Source organism: Erythranthe guttata, chromosome 8, assembly GCF_056151865.1.
Source record: "Erythranthe guttata isolate IM_541 chromosome 8, IM_541, whole genome shotgun sequence".
Classification (NCBI taxonomy): Eukaryota; Viridiplantae; Streptophyta; class Magnoliopsida; order Lamiales; family Phrymaceae; genus Erythranthe; species Erythranthe guttata.
Genome location: NC_142540.1, coordinates 2,715,449 through 2,738,116, shown reverse-complemented (window position 1 = coordinate 2,738,116; position 22,668 = coordinate 2,715,449). Strand labels below are relative to the sequence as shown.

At 38.7% G+C, this 22,668-nt stretch overlaps 6 protein-coding genes across 6 annotated transcripts; 3 read left to right on the top strand and 3 right to left on the bottom strand.

Annotated features, from left to right (window-relative positions):
• The first annotated feature begins 1,311 nt into the window (after positions 1-1,311).
• SKIP2 (SKP1/ASK1-interacting protein 2) lies at positions 1,312-3,470 on the top strand. Its single transcript, XM_012998231.2, has one exon. It carries the CDS (start codon positions 1,620-1,622, stop codon positions 3,270-3,272), a length of 1,653 nt encoding a protein of 550 aa, XP_012853685.2. The 5' UTR covers positions 1,312-1,619; the 3' UTR covers positions 3,273-3,470.
• Positions 3,471-5,205: 1,735 nt separating this feature from the next.
• Positions 5,206-8,604, top strand: SDN3 (small RNA degrading nuclease 3). Its single transcript, XM_012998213.2, has 12 exons — positions 5,206-5,428; positions 5,539-5,721; positions 5,825-5,914; positions 6,001-6,069; positions 6,301-6,441; positions 6,547-6,663; positions 6,748-6,817; positions 6,980-7,080; positions 7,221-7,346; positions 7,420-7,527; positions 7,713-7,817; positions 7,950-8,604. Exons 1-12 carry the CDS (start codon positions 5,396-5,398, stop codon positions 8,304-8,306), a joined length of 1,500 nt encoding a protein of 499 aa, XP_012853667.1. The 5' UTR covers positions 5,206-5,395; the 3' UTR covers positions 8,307-8,604.
• A 250-nt stretch (positions 8,605-8,854) lies between these two features.
• LOC105973171 (phosphatidylinositol 3,4,5-trisphosphate 3-phosphatase and protein-tyrosine-phosphatase PTEN2A) lies at positions 8,855-14,896 on the bottom strand. Its single transcript, XM_012998195.2, has 13 exons — positions 14,620-14,896; positions 13,290-13,704; positions 12,498-12,599; positions 12,358-12,414; positions 11,529-11,594; positions 10,880-11,056; positions 10,680-10,766; positions 10,532-10,596; positions 10,383-10,459; positions 10,237-10,283; positions 9,984-10,114; positions 9,644-9,713; positions 8,855-9,498 (listed from the first exon to the last, which is right to left on the bottom strand). The coding sequence occupies exons 2-13, from the start codon at positions 13,701-13,703 to the stop codon at positions 9,013-9,015; spliced, it is 1,779 nt and encodes a 592-aa protein (XP_012853649.2). The 5' UTR covers position 13,704; positions 14,620-14,896; the 3' UTR covers positions 8,855-9,012.
• A 158-nt stretch (positions 14,897-15,054) lies between these two features.
• On the top strand, positions 15,055-16,617 carry LOC105973201 (protein RER1A). Its single transcript, XM_012998223.2, has 3 exons — positions 15,055-15,605; positions 15,985-16,165; positions 16,269-16,617. Exons 1-3 carry the CDS (start codon positions 15,187-15,189, stop codon positions 16,323-16,325), a joined length of 657 nt encoding a protein of 218 aa, XP_012853677.1. The 5' UTR covers positions 15,055-15,186; the 3' UTR covers positions 16,326-16,617.
• A 17-nt stretch (positions 16,618-16,634) lies between these two features.
• LOC105973180 (transmembrane protein, putative (DUF247)) lies at positions 16,635-18,487 on the bottom strand. Its single transcript, XM_012998203.2, has one exon. The coding sequence runs from the start codon at positions 18,485-18,487 to the stop codon at positions 16,850-16,852; it is 1,638 nt and encodes a 545-aa protein (XP_012853657.1). The 3' UTR covers positions 16,635-16,849.
• Positions 18,488-19,379: 892 nt separating this feature from the next.
• LOC105973162 (putative beta-1,4-xylosyltransferase IRX14H) lies at positions 19,380-22,103 on the bottom strand. Its single transcript, XM_012998186.2, has 3 exons — positions 21,037-22,103; positions 20,385-20,954; positions 19,380-19,840 (listed from the first exon to the last, which is right to left on the bottom strand). Exons 1-3 carry the CDS (start codon positions 21,759-21,761, stop codon positions 19,606-19,608), a joined length of 1,530 nt encoding a protein of 509 aa, XP_012853640.2. The 5' UTR covers positions 21,762-22,103; the 3' UTR covers positions 19,380-19,605.
• Positions 22,104-22,668: the final 565 nt, after the last annotated feature.

Below are 22,668 nucleotides of genomic sequence, written 5' to 3'. Positions count from 1 at the left end.
ACCACACAAATCAAAGTGCCTTATGAATTGATCATGACAAGGAAGCATTATATGATAAAAACAAATTGAAAATAAATAAATGTAATAAAAATTGGGAATACAGACACAGTTGAAGCAAATTAATATATTTTGGCTGGAAATATATATTTATTAATTATTTACCCGTGACCTGAAAAAGCGTTAATTGAATGAGTCGAACTTTAATGAATTAGAAGACTTTAGTTCACACGTTTCTTCTTTTTTATTTGGACCACATTCAACCGGTACCACCACGTATTTTACAGTTCGGTAATTAATAAACGGGCAATTTACGGCGACCCCTGATTTATGGTCAAATTACGAAAACCTCTCTCTTGTTTAAGTAATGTACAGTCACTAGTTGATCCTCTCATCATTTATGTATTATCTTACGAAAAAACCTCAGAGGTAAATTTAGGGACGTTAATTCGGTAAAATCGAACTGAAATTTCGGTACGCCAACATTCCATACCGTTTACCGAACTAAATATACGATTTTGTTCGATAAATACCCGAATTACATAAATATTATGTAAAAATATTAAAAAGATGGGTGGTTGTAATTACCCAAACAAAACGGGTCTTTTTGTAATTTGACCTTATCTCAAGGGATGGCCGTAATTACGGGGATCGTAAATTGGTAAAGTGTCCTAGGATCGAGCACTAGCAGTCACAATGTGAAAATTTCAACTTTACATTCTTCCATTAAAAACTTATTGACGAAGGAGATTCGGTAATTATGAGCAGTATAACTCTGATTAAAAGAAGATAAATATTGAATTAATCATTTTAGCCATCTTAATGGATTTTTAAATTATTATATCAGTTAATAAGAATTAATGATCAAATAATCATCACAAATTTATTTTTGGCACAATTTGAACTAATAACGTTAGGATATTCGAATCTTGGACTTCATTATATGGATTAACAATTAATTATAAATTAAGGAGATTAAATTTACAAATTACAATAGCAGATTTATGAAACGGTTTCAATGATTTAAAATTTCAAAATTTCAGATAAATATTTGAACTAATTTAATGGTTTTAAATTCATCTTGTAAGAAATAATTTAAAATTGTTTCAAGAAAAGGTCCAGGTATGTCCCATATATTAATATATAAATAAAATAATAAATAATAAATAAATATATAAAATAATAATAATTGACGGGGTCCAGACCGTAGTAGATCCTAATTAATAAGTCAGTCGAGCCGCAAATCACGAAACATTTGGACCCAAGTCTCTTTCTTTCTTTTTCTTCACCATCTTATTTGAGTTTTCCTTTTTTTTTTTCTTTATATTTTTTATTAAAAAATAAAAAATAAAAAATAAAATACAATTTCAATTTTGACAACACTCATGAATTTAAACTAGCAAGCACAAAGCCCGGAGAAAACGCTTTTTGACGGGTCAAATAACTTTACTTTTTACCCGTATTATATCTACGGATCTACCCTACCCGTATTAAATGCTGCTACGCCTATTTCCCATTCCTCCCATATCTGGATTTCCATTCCCCCTTGTCTCTGAAAACCTATCCTGCATCCCACGCGGCGGCGCGTGTTTCCCGCTCGCCTTCGTTCAATTAACCTGAAAATGGGTCAATCCGCCTCCACCCACGGCTATTCCCCCGGCGGGTCGAACCATTTTCGAAACCCCAAGCTTGACCTTCACCAGCTCCGCCCTACCTACCCCGATTCCCTCCATACCGACGCCGTTTGCGTGAATCACCAACAACAACAACAACTCGACTACTCATCGGAGATCCCCGACGAATGCCTCGCCCTGATCTTCCAATCCCTCAGCTCCGGCGACAGGAAGCGCTCCTCCCTCGTCTGCCGCCGATGGTTCGCCGTCGAGGGGCAGAGCCGCCACCGCCTCGCCCTCAACGCATCCGTGGACGTCGCCGGCCACCTCCCCTCCATCTTCACGCGCTTCGATTCCGTCACAAAACTCGCCCTCCGCTGCGACCGCAAGTCCGTCAGCATCAACGACGACGCCCTGAGCCTGATCTCCCTCCGCTGCCGCAACCTCACCCGCCTCAAGCTCCGCGGGTGCCGCGAGATCTCCGACCTCGGTATGCTCGCCCTGGCCTCAAATTGCAGATCCCTGCGCAAATTCTCCTGCGGATCGTGTATGTTCGGCGCCAAAGGTATGAACGCCCTCCTCGATAACTGCTCCTCCCTGGAGGAGCTCTCCGTCAAGCGCCTCCGCGGAATCAACGACGGATTCGCCGCCGAGCCGATCGGCCCCGGTGTCGCCGCCGCCTCGCTCAAATCAATCACGCTCAAGGAGCTCTACAACGGCCAGTGCTTCGGCCCCTTAATCATCGGATCTAAGAATCTAAAAACTTTAAAGGTCTTGAGATGTTTGGGCGATTGGGACAGATTATTAGAAACAATCACAAAAAGAAAGAACTGTTTGACCGAGATTCATCTGGAGAGGCTGCAGGTCAGTGATTTAGGGCTAATGGCACTTTCAAAGTGCCCCGAGTTGGAGATCTTCCACTTGGTCAAAGCTCCCGATTGTTCGGATGACGGGATTTTAGCAATCGCAGAGAATTGCAAGCTTTTGAGAAAGCTCCATATCGATGGGTGGAGAACAAATAGAATAGGCGATGAGGGTTTGATTGCAGTTGCCAAGAACAGTGTGAATCTTGTGGAGTTGGTTCTTATCGGTGTAAACCCTAGCTCCATAAGCTTGATGGCTATGGCTTCCAATTGTCAGAAGCTGGAAAGGTTGGCTCTCTGTGGGAGCGAAACCATTGGAGATCCCGAGATTTCTTGCATAGCCTCTAAGTGTATGGCTTTGAAGAAGCTATGTATCAAAGGGTGTAGGGTTACAGATTCGGGAATCGAGGCTTTCGCTTTTGGCTGTCCGAATTTGGTTAAGATTAAGGTCAAGAAATGCAGAGGGGTAACTAGTGAAGTTGCTGATTGGCTGAGGGCAAGGAGAGTGACATTGTCGGTGAATTTAGATGCCGATGAAATAGAACCAGAAGCGTTGGATGCCAGCACGAGCGATGGTGGGGTGCAGGAATACGGTGTGGAGTTCCCCGCCATAGCCGGTGGAGCAGCAGCGGGCGGACATGTGGCTGCAGATGGTGGTGATGCTCCGTCGACGAGTAGTGGGGGTCGGTTGGGGAATAAGTCGAGGTTTAGCATATTTGCCGGGAGGAGTCTTGTGGCGTGTGCTTTTCGAAGGTTGTCTTCTTCGAATGGTAATGGTAGTACGAGTGATAGCTTATGAACTAAACTGAACCCGGACCCGGACCCGAACCCGAACCCGAACTCTGGTTCAGATTCTGGACTTCTTGTTGTTGTTGTTTGTTTTTCGTTCTTTATTACTGAAGTTGTGTTTGTTGTATATTTTGCTTTAATGGTGATTGAATTTGTGAAACACTGAAGACCCCTTTTTTACTATGATTCTATGTTTGATGATTGTATATTTTTGTGTGCTGTGTTGTTCAATAGGTTGCTTCTTCTGCCGCACGTGCAATTTCGTTCGAATAGCGGTATTCGCCGTGTTCTTTTTCGTCTTTTGCATATGCCCAAGAAATAGCAAAAATGTACCCTAATGGAAACTCATTTGTGAGATTCTTTGGTACTGAATTGTTTCTGCCAAATTTGCTTCTTTTTTGCCAAAAAAACTGATAAATTTTGTATTTTGGACAAGTTTCCTGGGAATTTCATTGAAAGGGAAATTGACTATTACTCCAAAAGTCAATTGACTAGTCTAAAGAAGAAAAAATAGAGCATCTTAGATATAAATGAATTGTTCAAATTGATGATCACATCAATAGCAACTAACTAAGTAACAATTAGTAATTGACCATTGACAGCTTTCAATACTTTAATTAATAAGCAATTAACTAAAAATAAACCAGTTGTGCCTCCACGTCTTATATGTGGGGCTTGCACTCAATTTTTTTAGAATTATGAATGAATTGATTAAGAATTGGTCAAGAACTGTACTTACTTGGGAGTAGAATTTAATCGAAAATATAAAAAACGAATAAAACCAGGTTGTCTACGGTGCAACAGTCTCTCCCGTTCGAGATACAACAGCCAAAGAATCAAGCCCAAAAAGTAATGATTGTTAGGCTTGGATTTAGACTAATTAATAACCATTTGGACTTGGGCCGTTTAATCTTTTCTTAAAATATATAAAGTTAGAAAATTATAAATTGGGCCCAAAAATAATATTTTGTTACAAAATAAATCTATATTCTTTTGTCAGAAAACCCAAAGTCCAAATCTATTTGTCCTCAGGGCATGTTTCGAACCATAACACAAACAATTTTTATTCTTTTTTTTGATAAATAAAATACATTAAATTAAGAGGGAAAAAAGTCTACAATGGGATAACCCTCATAGTTAAACTATAAAAACTCCAACAGTATAGTATAATTAGGGGTGCAAGTTGGTAATTTTCTTTTTAATCACGAGTTGTACTAATTAGGGGTGCAAGTTGTAACGGATTTTCCAATTTCCGCCGGTTCTGATTCGAAAAGTTCTGATTTTGGAACAACTTTTTCCATTCCGACTTCAGAAATTCCGATTTTCGAAATTTTCCGATTTTTTTGGATTGGAATTGGAATTATATAAAATAAATTTGGAATTTCCGATTTCCGATCCGATTTAATTCCGAAATTAATTCCGAAAAATTCCGAATTTTTTCCCCAAAAATTCACCTATAAATAGTATATATTATATAATACTTATTTTCCGAAAAATACACTTATAAGTTTTGTTTTAGGATTTTGACATAATGAATTGTTGTTAGAAGTTTTATTGGATATTATGTTGTGTTTATTTTTATTTATTTTTTTTAACTGAATTTAGTAGTTATTGGTTTTACTTTTATCGACGTGGATGCTCTTATTTTCTAAAAATTATGAACATTTTAGAAAAAATTCGCTAAGTTTTGAAATTTTAAAGCTTCTGTGATTTTCGATTTTTTTCCGAAAATCCAAAAATTTCGGGCCTTTTGGAATTGGAATGAATTTTTAGATTCCGTAAATTTTGGAATTGGAATTGTAATTGATTTTGTACTTCCGAATTTTTTTGGAAATTTTCCGAAAAGGCTAAAAGTGTAATTATCCCAAAAAAAGGTATACAATTTCGAAAATGGGTGGGGCAAAGGACTTCTTTTTATTATAGAAATTCAAATAGTACCAAAAGAAACAAAATGAAGAAGTCAAAGGACTACTTAACAATAAATGAGCAATAAGTCACAAGCTCGTAATAAACCCTAGCCCCTCTTTCATCTCTTATTGCATAAACCCTAATTTCAACGGGGACGACAACTCTCAGTCTCTCGTTCAATTTCCGGCGCAAATTATTCACTGATTTGTTTTTCAACCCAGAAAAATGGAAGATTTAATCGCCTCCGCGAAGAAAGAGGTATATTCTAGTTTGTTTCTTTTATGTTTTGTGCGTCTTAGGTTTTATAGCTTCTCTGTAGCTCGAAAATGTGTTTAAAGGTTCTTCTTTTTTTTTGTTGATGTTGTTAGGTATTGATTGAAATGGTTAAATTGGCGCAAAAGAGAGGAATGTCTGGAAGCAAAGGTACCTGGAAAGATTTTTTGAAATCTTATGATAGTAAGTTCGGGTCAAGCTTGAGTGACCCGGCCCGGAGGTCTGTTGAGTCCTTGCATGAATTTTTGAAGTCTTTCACCAAAGATGATGATTTGAGGGTAAATTTAGATTTTAATAATAATTATTTGTATTTTTTTTTCTCTCAACAAACGAATAAGCAGACCCACCAATTGAAACGGTTTCTTATGTTGTGTTTCGCAGTTCTTTGAGAAAGTATTGCAATGTTATTCCAACCGTGATGAGGTGGAGCAAATTAAGAAAAGCTCTCCTGATAATGAAACTGCCGAACAGGTCTGTATTTGATTTATTCGTAATCGAAAACCCTTCATGCACCATTGGTTCGTGTTATTAAAACTGAGTTATTTGTGTCCTTGCAGAAATTAGTCCGCTTGACCTACGAGAATCCCATGTACCCTGTTGAGTATTCGTTCCCCTCGTACGAAGATGTAGGTTTTCTATAATTTCTTCTTCAGAAGTTTTGTTATTTGTTATTTGTTATTCCTCAAATTATTCATCGTTGTAATGTAATATATTTGCTTCTTCATGTTACAAAGTCTATGTTGTATTTTTCCCGTGCCCTGGTATATATTCATAGACATGTTTGCATATACGCACATATATTTAAGGAGTGATTGGTTATAAAATCCACTGTGCTGATTTGAACTGAGCTGGAGCAGGAATGGTTGACTATAAAACCCCGTAAAAAGTCTAAGGCCATGAAGTCTACGGAAATAATTGCTATTGATTGTGAGATGGTTCTCTGTGAAGATGGCAGTGAAGCTTTGGTGAAGGTGTGCGCTGTAGACCGTAATTTACAGGTATATTTGAGTAGACATCTTTCTTGGAAAGTACTATAAGTTTGAGGTCAAACGTGTAAATTTTGTGTATATGTTTTGATTTATTGAATTTCTTTTCTATGTTAGGTTAAACTTGATCGAGTTGTAAACCCGAATAAAGCAATTGCAGATTATCGAACGGAGATAACTGGAATCTCTGCAGAAGATTTAGAAGGAGTGACATATTCTTTGAAAGATGTGCAGGTATACTTTGTATACATTTAAGTTGTGTAAATATATATCTATGTAACATGTGCATTCTGGTTTACTTTATGTGACGTATTACAGAAATCTTTGAAGAAGTTGTTATCACATGGTGCCATTTTGGCTGGCCATAGTCTCAATAACGATCTTTTAGGTGAGTTCTGAGACTTCAAATAAGATCTTATTCCTTTGTTTATTTAGGTTTTTCTAGGCATGTTAATTTTTAGCGAAAATCTTTACGTTGCCTTATTAGTGAGGTTAAATAAATTATCTTTCTTTGCATTTGATTTTGTACTTTTGTTTTTCTCTTTGTAAGCAATGAAGGTGGACCACAAAAGAGTGATCGACACATCTTATGTCTTCAAGTATGCAAATATGCCAATCAACAAGAAAGCTTCTCTGAGTTTGTTGTGTAAGGTATTATCCCTTTTATTCATGCATTTGGTCTATAATAAACATCTAAATTCTTTTTCTCGATTATGGGTCAACTTTATGTTCAAATCCAGTAAAATATCCTCTCTCTCTCTCTCATCTCTCTATTTGTTGTACGACGTTAGGCTATGTTAGGTTATGAGCTGAGGAAAACAGGAAGTCCGCACAACTGTCTTGATGATGCATGTGCTGCAATGAAGCTCGTGTTGGCCCTATTAGAGGGAAAAATTGACGAAGTCATAGCTGAAAAGGTAACTTTAAAGAATCACTGATGTTTTTACAATGTTAAAATATGAGTCATTCTAATGCATTTTCTGCTTTTAGTTTAAAGAACCGGAAATGGCAAAGTTGCTTGTACACAGAATCCCCGCCAATTTTGATAGCAGTGACTTGAAGAGTATTATTTCTGGGAATTTCTCTATTGAAACGAAGGTATATGTAATCCACATTTTTTTTCGTTTTCGTTTTCTCGAAGTTCCTTTTCACTGCACTTTTACCAATTTCTCCTATCGAAGGGCTTACCTTTAACAAAGGCCTAAAGTGAAATGAAAAGGGCAATTCCGTGTAGATGTTGTCCACATAATCACTTCATGCCATTTGATATGTTGTCTCCGCAGATGGATAAAATAATAAAAAATTCTACCTACAAGGCGTATGCGATATTCAAAAATTATCAAGAAGCATTCGATGCTTTTGATAATCTTAAAGGTGACTTGGAAAAGGTGTGTAATTTCTTCTCTCTTCTCTTAAGTTAACCTTTTTTCATGCATATTACAAAGATTTTATTTACCTTTTTACCCTTTATCTTCCTTTTTCCGATTTTGATTTTCTTTTTCCGCCTAATTTTATTCCAGGATTCATGTGGGCGGCCACAAAAGATTGTAACGTTTAATCTTGACTCGGGATTAACCGGCACTCTCTGTGTTTGTAAAATTTACTCCGAGGATTATGTTGGAGGAAAATTGACGAGAAAGAGGTTAATTGAAGACGATGCTTCTGGTGAAACAAAGAAGTTGAAAACAGACCAAAATCCGGAGCCAGTTGAGGAACGTGAAACGCATTTGAAAGAGATTGACAGGTTGAAGCAAGAGCTATGTGAAACACATTTGAAAGAGATTGAAAGATTGAAGAAAGAGCTTAGTGAAAGAGACGCGCAAATTTCAATCTTGACCAAATTAAATGTCGCACTTGCTAGGAAACAAGGACTCTGAGCCACTCGCATGAACAACTGCCGTGGCTGTTTTATTAAACAAGGATGAAACGGTAATCTTGTGGGAAACGTGTTTGATTAACCGAAGAAGTCTTTTTTTCCCCCATGAAAATCCTGGAAGAAGAAAGATGTATACAGGTGGACTGATGAAGATGGAGGCTGTATTATTGTATTTTTAAAAACTTCATTCTATTTTATTTTTCGAGAATTTTGTTGTGTTATTTGGATGCATTTTTTATTTGTTGTGTTATTTGGATGCATTTTTTAACATAATTTATACGATAGGATATTCTGTCTTATTTGTTAAGGATTTACGACATCTTTGTCGAGCTTCTAGACTTTCTATCTTGAGGCATGAATTTTCAGAATTTGTAGCTTCAATGTTGCAGCAGTTTAAAACTTACAGTTGGTATGAAAGTTTTTGGCCTATTATAGCAGTCGGTATTACCGATTACCGATTTAAAAACATGCATAACAAAAATGCAACTCAAAATAAAAATTTAATCACCATGTATATGAAATCATGAAAGCACAGTCCAAATTCAGCGATTGAAAAACAAAACCAGCAAAAAAGAAATGGATATAATATTAGTTAGCATACAACATCAATCATCAGTTAGCAATACCACATTAAAAAAACAAAAAAAAAAAAAAAACAGGTATCTTGAAGCCTTACAAGAGTTGTTAAAGTTGCTATAATCATTATATCAATCACTTTCATAATCTTCATCATCACCGAAACTGAAAACCGAGGCATCCGCTGCAATGGCTTTTATATCGGCTGAGTCCAAGTTTGGGATTATGGCAGTAGCTCTCTCAGCTCCATCAATGTTCACTTCATGGGAAGTTCTATGCTCCGAGCTTGTGGATTCTCTACCGAGAGAGAGCTTTTCGGTTTGATGTGAAATGGTGGAAATGCCCCCAGCATCGGACCTAGATTCAGTAGAAATGGTGTTACCCTGCTTGCTTCTTGAAGTAGTAGATTCTTCTTCCCCTTCACTATCAGAAAATACATCGTCGTCTTTATTTTGTTTTCTCGAGGCATTACTCTGTTCGGAGTTAGCTTTACTCTCATTACTCGATTTTCCTTCTTCGCCCTTTGTGTTGTGATCAGTTTTGGTCTTGGGAATTGTTGTTCCATCGTAGTCTATCATCACAATTTCGACTTGGAATCCTGGGGAAGGCAACTTTCTCTGCAATGATGGATCACCGTAAAATGTCTGTTACCATGGGCAGGGGTAAAAAAGGAAACAATAACCAAGAAGAGAACCAGGAAAATTGTTCTATTGTTGGAGGTCATAAATTTCGAAGAAGAGGTCACCATTGGAAGAAACTTACATTGTCAAAGTCATCGAGGTCAGAAGCATCTAAAATCACTCTATTTTCCATCATTGTTGTGTTCATCCAACTGCATTACAAACAAAAGTTGCACCAAAGTACATGTCATGTTAGCAGTTATACTAAATATGTTTCCGACAGTTGAACAAAATATTCTTAAGCTCGTGAACAGATTACAGACATGGAACTGTACTGGCAATATTTAACTCATTTAAACTATATGAAATTCCAGTTAAGAATTGAGGGTTCATTCTAATGTATATTAAACCTCAGATGCAATAACATGTAGGCGCTTATTATCGATTAAAAAAAAAAAGCATGGGGAGGATAATTTGAATACCAATAGAAATCTCCTTGGCGATCATGAAATTGAATTTTGAAGTCCCCCACCAATTCGGTTAGACCAGGTTCTCCTGGTAGGGCAAAAACCACTACTCCCTTTCTTGGTACACGGATCCAGAAATCCTCAGGCTGCAAAAAGTTAGGATGTACTGTTAAATGGAGACAAGCTCCCTTACATAAGAAATATCTTTCCAAGCAGAAACGGATAAAATACAGAATACGACAAGAAGTCCTCAGAAAGGAAAAGTTACCATGAGATCTTTGGTCTTTGGGTGTTTTTTTGTTGAAAACAAGATTCCTGTAAAAATATAGATTTACTGATGAATTGACTATCCTGGATAACTGTTCCGAAATATCACAATTTAGTAAAAGGAAAAACAGTGGATAAATCACCTACCATTGTGATTAGATATTGTAATAGAAGGCTTAACCCAATACGGACAATTGTGAAGCTTAAATCCTCTTAGCATGCACCTGCAACATGGTATTAGTATCTCAATTAAAAACAAAAGTATGCATCTGGGAAATGAATCGTCAGAAAAGTACCTACGTCCAGGGGGGGTTTCGCCATTGAACTCTGTCAAGATTCGCTCAAAATATTTCACGTACCTCTGATTAGATGACATAAAACAGTTAGTTCTTCTATGCTATAGGCCTTCTTATAGAATTATTTTACATAGGAGATTTGACTAACAATCTGGCTTGGAAGAATAAGACCCTTTCCATCAGTACATCTTTGCTCGTTGTAGTAATCAATACACTCATTGGCAGTTGGGTAAAGCTGCAGTAACATATAAAGTAACAACTGTCGGAAAAGCGAAAACAGATAAAAGCAGCTTATCTTGCCAACAAAACTTAAACAACATTCTGGTGTTTTTGGTGATTATTTTTCACCTTTAAGAACAGAAGAAGGCTGCAAACCATCAATCCTGTCCTTGCCTTCCCAGCTTTACAGTGAACCACTACCACATTCAATATGTCTGGCTCCAACCATGAGAAAGCACTTTGACAAAACAGTTTTATAAGGTGAATAGGTGGGCAATTGTGGTCATCAAATGGGAAAGATGCAACCTGGAGAACGAATCAGAAACAGAGTCAGAGGTGCATCTGGCTTATTTCGTTTTATTGAGTCCAGTAATACAATTATCTTTGCACACTTCATATTTGGGATTTAAAATCTAATTCAAAACACAATAATCATAAGTTCACAGTAACATGGATTAATTAAAGCAAGATAGTGCTCCTTTCACAAATCAAATGATCACATATGGTGATGTTGGAGAGCGAACAGAAGCAGTTGCAGATTTAATCTATGTATGAAACTAATTATATGATTAGCTTCACTTTTGTCAGCAACACAACTTTATTTCCTTATTGGAGATCACTTACTAGCAAAACAAAGTGAGACCTCATTTCAGATTATTATATATGCACAACAGCTGGTACTCATTGAAAACTTAAAGTGATCCTTGCCAAAGATGAAGTTAAAGAATGCGGACACTTCCACTTCAGCACTAATTAAATGTTTGTCGAATAAATATACCTTTCCCTCAAACAGCGAAGCATCATATAACCTCTCCGAACAAAGATTGTACACCTTGTATTTTCCCTGCACAAATAAAACTGTTTTAGATTAAAAAAAATGTTATCAATACGTTCACGTGACAGATGGCCACCAGATATAGTATTTACATATAACGGCATAGGGCCTATAATGGAAGTATACAATAGTCAAATCAACCCAATCACCCTTAGTCGCCAACTGAAGTGTTATCGTTATTCCTAAAATATGTTAGAAAACAGTGGAGATAAAAAAATTGTTCACAGGAATTATTAGTGAACTAGACTAAAAAACTATGAGCAGCTGCAAGACTACAAATATGAACTACAACATCCTAGCGTCATTCTTTCCCCAGATCACATACCTATCATCACTCAAGCGTCATAATCACACACAACAGGCAAATTAAAAATTTAATCAGACTTAAATAATTACGGGGAGATTTTTTAAAAATCGAGTCCACATCAGGCTTGTCATGGAGAACTCTTCCGAGTTATGATAAGTGAAGAAATATATAGTTATCTGGTGTGTGCTAACTGCTAACACAACTCTTTATGAAACTGTCAAATGCTCATTTTTCATACACATTAGCATTCCTACTTATAGTTAAGATTCTTATATCAATGTACAAAAGTTGCTCTCAGAACTGTCAACAAAATTAGTTTTCCAGTTTTGGCTGAAGGAGCTGAATGGGAAAAGAGAACCAATGTAAACAACCCATACGTGATATAGCAAGGTCTTTATTGAAGTGGATGATCATGCAAAAGTATTTTTTTGTCACTGTATGCATAAAGTGCTAGAGTAAAGATACCTTGTGATGGGTCTCAAAAAACTTGATCACTTCCTCCATATGATTCCGATAGAATCCCTGCACCATTTTTAAAGGACATTCTTCAAAAGAGATTGAAAATAATTAAATGAGAGGACATGAAGACTTTAATGGAGCCTTACCTCAAAATATCCAAACAAGCCAGAACTTAGGTCACCAGCAGGGAACCCCATAGCAATTATATTCTCGGTTATATATGTCATATCTAGGTCAAATCCTCCTTTCTGAAACATATGAAATGGAAAAATATGTCTATGAATCACCTTCATCATTATTGAACATATAAATTCAGAAACAAAGCGATCCTAAGGATGAAGTGCAAAAAATGAATTGATTGCTTATTTAACTGCTAAAGAGGCCTTATAGAGCGGAAGATGACCAATGGCACAATCTGAACGCAGACTACTATTTTCATTTTATGAGACGCATGATAGAAATAAGGAGGGGTGTCACAAATATAATTGTCTGTATGAAATTTTTTCTCATAGTCGATGCTCACATTTACGTTGTACACCATTTGAAAAAGTACTCTATATGAAATATTTTCACTTACACACTAGCAGTTTAAACTCTAATGATGTTAAGAAGAGGAAAGAGAATCTATCCACTCTAATTCGGCAGTCTTGTTCTCTGTCTAACCGCATGCATTATATACAGTGATAAACTAGTATTACATGGCAAACCTCGTGATTATGATTAGTTAGGACAAGTTCCAAATTTTGTATTTTAGGATAAATATATACTTAACATCGGCAAAGTTAGCCACCAACAATAGCAAACAGAAGAAGAAGCACAGGAACAGCTACATGCATGTAAAAGTAAAGAAATGATCTGATTAAACGGAAGCGACAAGAAACTGAAACAAGTCTCGGACTCATTCAGCCAGAGATTACATAGAAGAACAGTTTACTAACCTGGTATCTTCGCTTATTTTGTGAGACCATGTGTCTTGCCTTTACTTGCACAGCCTTCACGGCAGTTAACGAAGAGTCGACTATTCCTTTCGTGAATGATCCGATAACTGACTGTGCAGTTACAGAGTTGTTGTTAGAGCTTTCAGTTGGTACAGATGTTTTTGAAGGAATCTGCATTCGAAGCCCACTAGCCAGACGTGAAAAGGTGGAAGTCCCAGCATTCGCAGACTGTGAGTCCTGTTGCATTTGTGGAAGTTTCAAACTTTTGGCCCAAGAAGATATGGCAGATGTAGACAGCATGGAAGATGAATCCTGCACCGAGCTTTCTTTCTCAGAGACCACGGAAGGTGAAGATCCAACATTAGAACCTTTATCGGGCCTCGATTGAGATGGTTCAGTTGTTTCAGAATCCATTCTGATATCCAAGATAAGATAAAGCATAACACGAACAGATGTCAGGTTCAACTTTCGATTTTAACGCAGATCTGAAATAATATAAATCCAATACAACCTTGCAACTATTTCAAAGAAGGATGTCATTAAATCAAACATCAAATGCGGATTGCAATTAATGGCACACATGTGAAATCACTGAAGAAATGTCTATCTTCTCCTAATAGCAAAGATGCATCCCTTTCTAGATATGTTCAATGAACAACATACCCACTCTTACGACTGGTTTACCTTGATATCAAAGTTATTTTTCCCTCTCACAGTATCATAATACATGAAATACTAAATTCGAAACAACTTTGAAATGCATTATAAATTTGCAACTTTTCTTTGTCAACAAAAGGAGCAGCCATCGTGCTGCTTACCTATAAATCATTGTAAAATGAATTTACCTTCTCAATTTTTGGTTCAACTTTATGCAACTTCAAACTCACTAATGCATGTCACAAACTGCATCATCCAAATTAAACAATGAATTTTAAAACATATCCTTTCTTGATATTGCTTGTACAATTACTTAAAATATTACCTTTCCTGGACATCTTTGTTTGAAACACAATCACTAAATTGCCATTACTTGTGCCCACATAACAATTTGCTACTAAATACTAAGAACATCCAGCGAATGCAATTAGCATAACACACAACCGGTCAACTCGGATTAATCTTAACTTACGTCATTAACTACTGCATTATATGCTAACAACTAAATGCGCAGACCAAATACCTTTGATGAGATTAAAAAATTCTAGTGAAATCTGGCTAAAATTCACAGCTACAAGCAAAATACAGCAGGAAAAAATCGAAAACTGTAAATAAAAATTAAGATCTGTTCACAAATGGCTACAATTCGCTTGATAATTTCGTCGTAAATCACCTTGATTGAAGATTCCGAGACCTCCACTTTGAATCGTCGAATGCTCCTGAATCTCTCTCTCTCTCTGCAATGGCAGTTATGTAAGTTCAAATTATCACAGAGAAAATGTGGAATTAAGAGTGGATTAACAATCTGACATTTAGGTTTTTCAATTTGGGCAAATTTATGGAGTGAGATGGAGATGTTCTGAGCTCTTTGTTTATTATTTACATTTTGTGATCTGATTGAATTCAACGTATTTATTAGTTGTGGGCTCAGATTCTCTGCGGCCGGCTTCACGGTTCGTAGAATGATCAAAGATCCAAATACCATTCCAACGGTCAACGGCAAATTTAATATTTCTTGGGGAAATTTCATTTTGAGCCCTAAACAAAATATCTTTGAGGATGAATTTGCCGTTTCTAAAATAAGGGGGGAACAATTCAGTATTTTCTTAAATAAGAAGGACTTGATTGAAATCTAACTTTCCTCCCTCTGTTTATACTTGATGGTACAATCCAAACACTCGCTATCAAACGGCGTCAAAACTAAACTCCAATTACCCCAATTACCCTCACCGGAATCCCGATGGACCCCACGGCAGGCGGCTCTACTCCCGCCACCGGCGCCATGGACGTCCCAATCGCCACGACGGCGGCCGCATCCGCCGCCGATTTGTCCTCGACGACCGCCTCCGCCGCCGATTTCTCGCGGTGGACCTTCCCGATCTCGCAGCGGTTCCAGCACCTCCTGGACAAATCGACGCCGCACGTTTTATACCGGTGGATCGCGTTCGCCTGCATCGCGTTCCTGTACGTGGTGCGAGTGTACCTCGTCGAAGGATTCTACGTGGTGTCGTACGCCCTCGGCATATACATCCTCAGCCTCCTCATCGGATTTCTCTCGCCGCAGGTGGACCCCGAGCTTTCCGGTGGCCCGACCCTGCCTACCCGGGGCTCCGACGAGTTTCGCCCCTTCGTCCGCCGCCTCCCCGAGTTCAAATTATGGTGCGTTTTTTTTATATGAATTAATCAATAAATTGATTTGCAAGCACGAATCTCACCTGTAATGCAATTAGATTTGGTTCTAGGCAGATAGTTAGAATTAGCGGAAGATAATTAGAGATTTAGAGTTAGAATTAACGCAATAGGGCATTACAATCTCAAATCTAATTTCAAATGAACACTGAGATAAATAACAGCATTCCATTTCAAAGGGAAGTTCAACTTTTGCATATGGAAAAAATCGAAATGTTTCTAAAAATTCAATCTTCAGATTATGTGCTGATTTAAACGACATTGTCGATTGAGGTAGTGTATCCTTACATTTTGTTAGTTTTTTGATATAATGCATTGCCATTAATCACTTAATTTATGCCTGTAAAAGGTACTCAATCACCAAGGCCTTCTGCATTGCGTTCGTTTTGACGTTCTTCAGCGTATTCGATGTACCTGTTTTTTGGCCGATTCTCCTTTTCTACTGGATTATGCTGTGTATGTTGACTCTAAGGAGGCAGATCGAGCATATGATTAAATATAAATATGTTCCCTTCTCCTTCGGGAAGCAGGTATGTTTCGAATGCACCGTCACCGTTCATATATTTGTTGCATATACACTCTTGAGACGATACAATCCTAAGCATTTCGATTTTTACGTTTTACTCTTTTCAGCGGTACGATGGAAAGAGGAAAGCTTCAACAAGTGAGAATGAAAGTTTGCTCCCTTAATTTGAATTCACAGTTTCTAGAACAATTTCTGTTTACAGTAAGCAGCAGGGATTTCTCTCTTTTTATCACCTTAACTTTATCTTGTAATCTTTCTTCTCGTTTTATGAGCAACTTTTTGGAGGTCTTAAGTTAAAGTCGGAAATCGTTGTATACTAGCAAGTGAATCCTCAGTTTTACGAGCGAAACGAAGTTGTTATATACACTACAAAGAGGGTATTGTTTGCTTTTTTTTTTCTTTCTGTAGAACTGGATTATGTAAACATTTAAATTTCAATAGTACACTTTTCTTTGAGCTTTTTTGTGGTAGGATTTATGAATTTCTTTGAAGCTTTATTAGGCTAACTTGTTTACGTGCTGAAATAAATACAAAAATGCATCAGAAGAAAATTTCAATGCTTACAACTGCTGTCAACTCATCTTTACCACAAAATGCATCAGAAGAAAATCAACGCGAAAAGCTCACCAAACAAACGGAAAAACGTTGTTAACTAAAATCGAAAGAATGGGACGAACTGTAGTGAAGATCAATGAGGCTTGTAATAACCATACACACTGTAAAAAGTCTGTGCTAAGGTCAACCACAGCAACACCACAGCAGCAAAGAATGAGATTATGGTCCATGGAGTATTGAAGTATCTGTGCTTCAAACTAGCCCTCCAAGCATTCCACCTGTGCTCATAGTACCTATTCACCTGCTCCGACAGCCTCGAAAGCGAGCTGTCGTTTATATCGAAAACCACTTCCTGACATAACCGATTGAACATATCAGCCACCTCAGCATCGCTCCCCAACCAATTCTCGATTATCCCACAGTAGTGCAAGTAGCTGACATCAGCGGGCGAGTCGATCAAATTGTCCATGAATATCACGTACGAGGTGATATCGTTGGTGCAGTCCAGGTGGCATTGCTCGTATGCTATCAGATTAAGGAACAGCGATTTAGTACCGTCGTGGATCAATAGACGGGGGATCTTTAAGATTCCGTTCTTGAATTTGATGTCCCATATTCTGTCAGTCCTCCTCCTCTTGAACTTGATCCCCGAGTCCTTCAGCTCGGTGACGCAGTGGATGAGCTGTTGCCGCCGCTTGTCCGCCACCCGATTGGTGTGGGACCACTTCTTGATCCATACTCGGGGCGTCGGTTTCGGGCCAGCCCGTATTGCCAGGAGGCTTCTTCTGAAGACCTCGAGGCAATGGAGCCCGCCCTGCTCTGTCAGCGGGTCGAATGTGGTCCCGATCGACGACTCGAGCTTGCTCCGGTCGCTCTTCGAGAGCGGCTCGTCTGTCGGCATCAAAGGGTCGAAGAACCTCAGCGCCAGCCTGGCGACCACGCCGGTCTGGCTGCCGGCGGGCCAGCCGACCTGATCGGACGGCCCGCCAGCTTGGATGGCGAAGAGGCGTTCGAGGATGAAGAGAGGGATCTGATTCTCGAGCATGATCATGTCACGCTGGATGGAGTGCATGGACCCGCGCATGGCGAAGATGGGGTCGTTTCTCGAGTATCCTAGATGAGTGAACCCCCCGGCGGCCCCACGCAGAAGCTCCAGCACGAAGCAGGCGTCGAGAACCATCATCTCGACAAACTCGTTGCTGTTGTGGTGGACCTGGCCCTCGTAGCATGCGCGGGCCCTGTCCTCGAGCTCCTTAACTGCGTCGAGGTAGAGCTCTATCTTCTGATTGGTCCGTTTGAGGATGTGGTGTAGGGCCCGCCACTTGTGGCGGTCCATGTTGCGGAGGCGCTTCCTGCCGTGGTGATACGGGCCCAACGAGACGGTTTGTGGAATGTAGGCCTTGTTGTCGTCGCCTTCGCGGAGGCACTGCGGTATACGGTAAATGGATACTTTGGCCCACGACCCGGCCCCGTCTTCTTGATCGGCTTGTTGGAGCTTGTCTTTGATGCTGATCACCCATTCGGATTCGACGGGTTTGACCTGACCGGCGTCCGGTTCTTGAGCCGATTCGTCTTCTTTGATTGGGATTTGGAGGGTGTCTGTGTTTGATGGCTGTATTTCTCGTGCCGATGATGATTCTGGTAGGTCGATGGATCTTGAAGTAGATGCCGTCGGAGTTTGCGCGTTTTGGATCCCGCTTTCGACAGCTTGGTTGAGCTTGACGGTGATCAAGTACCAGCTGAGAAGCTCTTTGTTGAATACTGCCACCATTTTTTGGGTGATCTGGTGAACCTTTGTTCTGAGTTTTTGGAGAATATATTCTCAGAAAAAATAAAATTAAAGAAGAAAACTTTTTTGAAATGCTTATTGGTTGAGGGCTGCTAACTTTATATTTGAAGGCAAGAAATCATTATTAGAAGAGTTGTTTAAGATAAACAATATAATTAACAAGATGTTGAGCTTGACCTAATCCAACAGAGGTGTCTGTGTGGGGTATGATGATTGATGATGTAATAAAGAAATACAACATGTTTTCTGCATTAAGGCAAGCGAGTGGGTCATTTCTACACATGATCAATTATATTTAATTTTAATTATGATAAATTAGGTTTAAATTTAATGACAACAAATGTTTTGGGCCCCTTTGATAGGTTGCTTGAAAAAATATTAGAAGAATGGAAATGCGCACATGCAAAAATTGCTGGTATTCGAATATTGCCAAATCAATATTAGCTGGTAAATGGGAAACCTATAAAATACATATTATTATGTTTCAAATTTAATAGATGAAGTCTCATAGACGTGTGAAGTCAATTACATTAAAAATATAATTTTTTTTTTTTGACATATGATATCAGACAATAATTTAAGGTCGAAAATAGAAATAAAAGATTTCACATTGTCAAGAAAAGGGTGAACTTGTCATTTTGGTGTTGAAGTAGTTGGTGCAGGAATGGTCAAAAGTCAACTGCATAAGTAGAGATTACTTAATTCTTGCACACCAAAACGACTAATCTACTACTAATGGGGAAAAACAAATGCTGGAATCATCAAACTTACATCACACCAAGAAAATGACATTAAATAAAATATATTTTGATTTGACAAAAAAAAAAAAACCTTTACCAACACCACCACAAAACTAGTGAAGGGAAAAAAAATATATGAACCAGGAAAATTGAAATTAAATGAAGCGGAAATATGTATGTATTATAAACTGGGTATTTGTATATATGTAAACACAATGCCCTTTTTCCTGTATATATATTCATTCACCTACCCAGATCAGAGGGTCTTCTTGTCTTTTATGGCTCTCTCTGAGCATCTGATCTTTGGCACAGAGTGGTATATATATATATATCACTGATGCAAAATAAAATAAAATAAAATTAATTATCTCGAGAATTCTGTGTAGAAACATGCTCGTCTATAACTTTGGCGCGTTGTTTTTTCTTGCTTCGAGAACTGCGTTTTCTTTTAGACCCATTTTTCGTTGGGCGCCTCTCTGTTATCTCCGGTATAGTGACTACTTTTTCACTTGAAGATGGGAGCTCGGGCGGAGCATCCGGCCATGGAGTGCGTTTTGCCGGGACGGTGATTTCTAACGGAGGGTCGATTATCCATCTGAAATCAAATGGAAAAACAAGATTTATTCCTACAAAGCCCGTAATAAACAATTTTACATGTAACGAATCATATTCCAAGAAATTGAACTAGAACTTAAATTAGCATTGCCAAGTGAATATACATCTACCTCAGCACACTACTCGAAAAATGATGAACTTTTACATAAAATATTAGAATGTTGAGACGTGGAAAGGGGGTTATGGCCCCCAGTGGCATGAAAGAACTAGCTAGCAAATTGCTTGGAGAGGTGACGCCTAAGATCACTACCTCTTTGAGTCGAAAAGCAAGTTTCGCAGTTATATAGTATACCACCTCGAAAATGGATCACTACGTCGCCTTATAAGTTATTTCTACCGTCTAAAAGAACACCTAATATACGCAAAAACAAGAATTATTACACCCCTAAATTGCCTCGTTAGTCTTACACAGATTACGAATCTTGAAGAAACATCACTGGCAGAAACACGCAACAAATTCAGACATAAGAGAAAACAAAATTTAAACAAAATATTAAAATCCAAATCTATTAAAAAAAACTAACCTAGGAGGAAATTTGCTGTCTGCCCTCGCCTCCACGCGCAGCCACCACAGCAAAACTTTCCGACCACAACCACCAAGCGGCTCCACCACCGAACCATCCTTCAACAACGCCAACGGGCTTTCAACTTCCTCCACTTCCCTAGCGACCTCTTCCCACTCCTTAGCCCAAACGGGCTTATCCATTTCTTCCTCCCACACCAATCTCGAATTCAACACAAACCCCGCCCACTCCACCTCCCTCGGAAGCACAACCGCCCTATCATCGACATACCTCGCACTCCTCTCCACAAACGCCGCCTTATCAAATGCGTGCCACCCCACAAAATGGTTCGAAGAATTACACACCGGTCCTTGAATTGGCAATCGTGATGGTTTCTTTTCACTATTGTCCTCTCTTTGTACTATTGTGTATTCTCCTTCCTCGGAATCCCCTGAATATTGAGCAATAATTCCGATCAAAAACGCACCTACCCATTTCACATTTTGGATCTCGTCAAACAACTCCAAACTATGCATGTTACTATCGTCGGCAAATACGACAATCCCGTCTAATCTTTTCTCCCTAATCTCTCTGTACATTTCAAACACATTGAATTTGAGAGCATTTTACTTCAAAAAAAAATCAAGAAAATATATAGTTGTAATAATAATACCTTAGAGCATGGAATCTCATTCTTGATTCCAGTTTATGGCGATCATCCCACAGAAGAGGTATTTTTGCATCGAATCCTATGTGGATGGTTTTCAATCCGGACTTGGAAATCAGAGAGGCGGTTTCGTTGGTGGTGGAGCCCGCTTCGACTACGATCCAGATGAGATCGTAGGGAACGTTCATCAGAGAATGCATAACTCCGGTGAGATGCAGGGTTTGAAAAGTCCGTACATAAGTTGGGGTGACGGCGATTACAGTTCTGTGATTCTTAACCCCGTACTGAGATCTCTGCTCCGCCTGAACCCTCTCGATTATCCCGTGAGCCTTCATCACCTCCGCCGGATCCGGATGCGGCCACGGCCGTATCAGTATCCCGTGCCTCCCCACCACCACTCTGCTTCCGGCGGCGGCACCGCCGGAGATGTTGCTATCGGGCGGGGGTTTGGCGGCGGAGGACGACGGCAATGTTGTTTGGAGAGCGGTGTATACGGTGGTGGAAGGGGAGGAGGAGGGAGAAGTGGAGAGGAGGAGGAAGAAGAGGAGCCGGGAAAATCGGAATCCGAGGAGTAAGCTGATCAAGCAGCAGAGGCCGTGGACGATTAGCCAGAAAATCGTCGCCGGCGATTTGATTGCCCCATCCACCGTGGCGTCCAACGGCGACGGCGCGCTGCTACGGTAGCTGGTGCTCCGGCGGCCTTGCTGCTGCAACGCCGTGAGCTGCTTCATTTTCAGTTGCCGGTAGCTAGGTTTTCAGCGCCCTTCCTCCTCCGCCAACAAACCCCAACAACTGCAATTATTATTATTATTTGGGTTTGAAGAAATTGGGGGTTTTAATTTAATGGCGAAGATTCCTTTGAGTTCACGATTCCGATTGTTAGCTTTTACTGTCAGCTTCCATTACCATTTCCATCGCCTTCTTTCTGCTTTCTTCTACAATGGATCAAAGCTGCCATGGAAATCGGGGGTGCGAAAATAGAAATATGTTAAATTGGATGATTAAATAATAAATTCTAAAATAAGTGAAATTTCGGACAAGGGAAGATGATAATAGGAGGAGATCTAGGGGTCGGTTGGTAATTGAACTACACTTGTCAAGTAACCATGAGCTGTGGTGAAGGGTATTTTTGGTATTTCATATGTAGGTTTTGCTGTAATTAGTACTTAGTAGATGTTAATGATGTTTTGTGGTTAATTATGACCTGTGTTTTTGTTTTAAGTTTTGGTCACTAATCAGTTGTCAGATGGGCTTTTAAAATCTTGAATTGTGTTTTTATTTGCAAATTTTGATTAGAATTAAAGAAATAAATTACTTATTTGATTTCATACCTGAAATTAATTTTCAATCAAAGTATTAGGAAATAATCATCCCAAAAGGGAAGAACCAGATTTTAATTGCTGGAAACCCTAAATATTTTCCTAATAAGCATATACACATATATTATTACTTATATATACATAAATTATATATATGTGTGTGATGTAAATCAAATGTTGATTACTATTTGATCAAAAGCTAAAACTTAAAAGATTCACATTTCACCCAATGGGTTAATCAATTATCTTATATATTTATATATAAAAGAAAGAAACGTTTGCCAACCATAAAAAACCTAAAGTTATTTCTGTAATTATT